The following is a 4,234-nucleotide window of genomic DNA, read 5'->3' as shown; positions in this document are numbered from 1 at the left end:
ATTTTCGCGTATATAGAGGTACGGTGTGCCTCGCACAGTTCGGGCGCACTGCGCGCGCGTGAACTTGGCGCAAGGCACTACCGTGCCTCTTGATATTTTCCTTTATTGTAAATATTTTTCTTCTTTTTTTTGTTTAATAAATTCTTATTATTTTGCTGTTTTTAAAACCTAACCGAGTTACTCTATTTTATTTCACCCTGATCCTGACGAGCTATTCCGCAGCTAGTATCAAAGTACCTAAAACAAAGACAGAGTAATTTTCAATCAAAAAGTAGGACCGTTACAAGCCTAACTAAAATTCGGCTTATTTTGCACTCTTTTCAATAAATCTTCAATAGAGACATGTGTATCTGTCTCTGTATTGTTATTATTTATCCCGACTCTGGAAGATTTTATATTTCTCAAAGAGGCAATATCTTTATCTGATAATTGATGCTTTCGCGGTGTGGAGTATTAACATAGAAAGATGTTTTTTCGGGTTTGAACCGCGTTAGTGTCATTTTTATACCGACGTTTCGTGAACATTACAGCTCACTTCATCAGGATTTAAAGAGCAGCCTGATACTGAGATGCTCTTGGTCAGGTGTCCTTTGTTATAGAGCTAGATTGGAGTAGAAGGAATGTGGTGGAGGAGGGGAATGGGAGGGATGGAATGGTAAGAAAAAAAGGGGGATATATTATGGCAGAATGGAATGCCATAGTAAACTATTATATGTCCATTGTCTCTATTGAGATTGTTTGAATGTTTGTATATCTCCAAAGATTCCATATACTTTCTAGGGAAGTAAGCCCTAGTTTTGTTTAGTACTTGGGTTTGGTCAAACATAATTTTGTGACCAGTTTCCAAATAGTATTTTGTTAATGCCGATTTTGAGTAATGTTTTAGACGTACTGCTGACTGACGTTCTTTTAGTCGTGTGCTTATCATTTTACTAGTTTCACCTATGTATACTTTACCGCATGAACAAAGTATTTTGTACATCCCTGGTGTGTCTAATGACGGTCTTTTGTTTTTTGGATTGTTAAGAATTTGTCCTATTTTATTCGGTGGTGTGTAGACCGTTTGTATGTTGTGTTTGTTCATGATTCTGCCAATCTTATCTGTGANACCCTTTATGGGAGGTAAGTGGTTCGTTTCTTTAAGTTTGTGTTTTGTTCTGGTTCTGACGTATTATTTTGAGTGATGGTAAAGGATTTATTTTGATGGTTTTTAATTATTTTGTTTATTTGTTGCAGTGTGTAACCATTTTGTTGTAGAGTGTTTTTTAATTCTTTGAGTTTGTTTTGAATGCTGTCTCTCTTTGTTGCATATAGTAAATGCTCTATAGATCAACGAGTTTATCACAGCTTGTTTTTGGGCAGGGTGATTATGTGATGCCGCGTATAAATATTGATTGGTGCGGGTGAATTTTTTATAGATTTGGTGGCCTAAAGAGCCGTCTGGTTTTCTTGTGACCAGAACATCTAAAAATGTAAGTGTACCATTGTTGTGAAATTTAGTTCTAATTTAGTTCGGGCCATTGAGCAATTGCGGTAAGTACGCATGAGTGCTCAATCGACCCGGTTTTGTTTCAAAAAGGTAACAAGCAGCATTTCTTTGTAATGAAATCTGTTTGTTAAGCGTAGTGATAAGTATGATACAGACACAGCACGCAACGTCAGCGACCTGCGTGCAGTAGTAATTAGGTCGCTAAACTGCTGAATGATCGCGATCGATTCCTTTAAAAGATCGATCGCGAGCAACGACNTAAACTGCTGAATGATCGCGATCGATTCCTTTAAAAGATCGATCGCGAGCAACGACAGGCAGATCGTGAGTAGCTGTTGAATACTGTGTGGCTCCGAGTCCATCCGGAGAGTTTACCGCAGTAAAGCAACAGCTAAGTGTCAATATAAGAGTGCGTAATTGTACAATAATTTGTAAACTTGGTAGTAATAAACTACGCCAGTTTTTTATAAAAGAATATTATTTTTCACCAAGTCCTTTATCTTCCCGAATCTCAACACCATGGTGTTCTGTTTCTAATGTAAAGATAATGATTGGGTGTTGTTTATTGAGAAAGTTTAAAAAGTTATAGAGTTCTCTCTCTCCATGTTGCCAAATGACAAAGATGTCATCTACGTACCGGTACCATGTTTGCGGCTTTAATGAGGCTTTTTTGATGGCTTTGGATTCAAAGTTCCATAAATATGTTTGCTATGATTGAAGATATCGGTGATCCCATAGCTGCACCTGTGATTTGTTTATACAATTGGAGTAGTTAAGATATAAGGGTTCTGATCAAGGGGATCCGATAGGGGTGAGGGGACGGGAAGTAACCGACGGAAAAGGGGTGAGAATAACCGCGGGGAGTGGAGAGAAGGTAACCGCGGGAGAGAGGTGAAGGGGGACGGAGGACTCAATGGAAGCTTTTCTGTGAAAAACCGCAAGAGGAAGGGGAAGGAGGAGTTAATGGAAACATTTGTAATAATGAGAGCAAGACTTAGGTGTTGCAGATAAAATACCGTAGGAGTGTAAGTGGTGTCGGCGGAGGGTTGTTATCGGCTCCACCGGAATTAGCCAATTAACGGCGAGCCGTAAAAATGGAGCGTGCAATATTCGAGCGAGTTGTATTTATTTAAGATAGTGGTTACGCCATTGGTTGTAACGTGTTCGAACGTGTTCAAGGTCGATTGGTTGATGACGTCATCGTTAAAATAATAACACCTCTCAATTATAGTTTTAAATTGCGCAGTAAAATAAAGAAATTCTGAGAAAACCGCAAGAATGTTGATGACGTCATCGCTAAAAATAGAACTCGAACAGGTTCAAACGTGTTCAAAGTCGTTCGGAATAATGACGTCATTGTTTAAATTGCAATTGCGCAGTAAAACACAATAATTCCGAGAAAAACCGCAAATTTCCCGGAAGCGGTTCGCGTAAAAAAAATAAATTGCGCGCAGTTCGCAATTGCGCAGCAAATAAATAAGAAATTCCCAGAAATACCGCAATTTCCCGGAAAACAAATAATTTTGAGAAAAACCGCAATTTCCCGGAAAACAAATAATTCCGAGAAAAACCACAATTTCCCGGAAGTTAGCCTGTTCTTATCGCCCTAAGCGATCAGCCGCTTCCGGTTTGATGACGCACTTCCCATGATAACGCAAAACCGTTGCGTACTGGATGTGGTGTTTTTGAAACGCAATTTCAAACCTAAAGATTTTGAGGAAAGATAAGGAGTGAAATAAAAAGACGCCTCGAGGTCGGGAGCGAGTCACAAATCATTTTGATCGCAAGTTGTATAGATAACAAGTTGTTGTTGAATATGTATAATGGATCAAACACGACGCGCATTTTAAACCTATCGGTCAAAGAGTTGAAAAACATTCCAAAGAGGATTCTTTTAGAAGTGTTTGATAATCACGTGGAGCTTTTGTGGGATCGACTGCCTGAGCATTTGAAGGAAGATCTTGAGGTGCAGTTATATCGTAGATGTCTCGAGCATTACAATCAACCAGGAGATTACGATCACATTGAAGGACCTGCTCCGCTGAAGGAATATTGTCGCGCGTGTATTGCGAAAGTCAAGATGGAAAATCAACAATGAATCAGATCAGACAACCGAAATTGCTTCAGTTCCTAGCTGCGAAAACTGTAGCAAAACACGTAGACGAGTACATTAAAATACACAATCTTGAAATTCCTAAAGTGTGCAAGGACGCAATACAAGAGATCTGGTTTGATGTACGGCTCTATCGCTACGATCGCGATTTTCCTTGGCTTTGATTATCGGTGCACGATCTACCTGAGGAACAAATATGAGAAGAGGAAAACAATTTCAACNAAGAGGACTTTAAAATCTTGCAACTATCCGCGTTCGCGATCAGAGAATACGATTGGCTTCCAAGATACGTTGAGACAGTTTATCACATCGAAATCGCGTACATCGAGTTTAGAACGAGTTTCGCGGATCTGAAACATTTGTCTCGCTTGTGGATTCGATGCGCGTTGCGATTGTGGGAGTGGGGAAACAACAACATCGGTACAAGTGGTTGCAGAATACGTGGGTAAAAGTCACTGGACATCAAATGATCGAAGACACCGATTTCATGACAGACGTTATATGGAATTCAGAGCGATGGTGTTCCAACTGCTACAGACGACCGTTGTTTGTTTTGTATACAGAGGACGATTGTTACTGGAACACCGAGTGGCACAAAGATACATCCCCCGATGATTATGACTATGAGCAAC

The 4,234-nt window shown here is 39.7% G+C and overlaps 1 protein-coding gene across 1 annotated transcript in view; it reads left to right on the top strand.

Annotated features, from left to right (window-relative positions):
• Positions 1-3,583: 3,583 nt before the first annotated feature.
• The window catches only part of LOC109861994, a 4,715-nt gene continuing 4,064 nt past the window's right edge, over positions 3,584-4,234 (top strand). The window contains exon 1 of the mRNA XM_020441875.1: positions 3,584-3,724. Within this exon, the coding sequence (XP_020297464.1) occupies positions 3,584-3,724 (141 nt within the window). The remainder of the gene's footprint in view (positions 3,725-4,234) is intronic.

This window comes from Pseudomyrmex gracilis, unplaced genomic scaffold (genome assembly GCF_002006095.1).
Source record: "Pseudomyrmex gracilis isolate BER0280 unplaced genomic scaffold, ASM200609v1 scaffold_1242, whole genome shotgun sequence".
Taxonomy (NCBI): Eukaryota; Metazoa; Arthropoda; class Insecta; order Hymenoptera; family Formicidae; genus Pseudomyrmex; species Pseudomyrmex gracilis.
The sequence above is the reverse complement of the archived record's forward strand: the minus strand, read 5'-3'. Positions and strand labels throughout refer to the sequence as shown.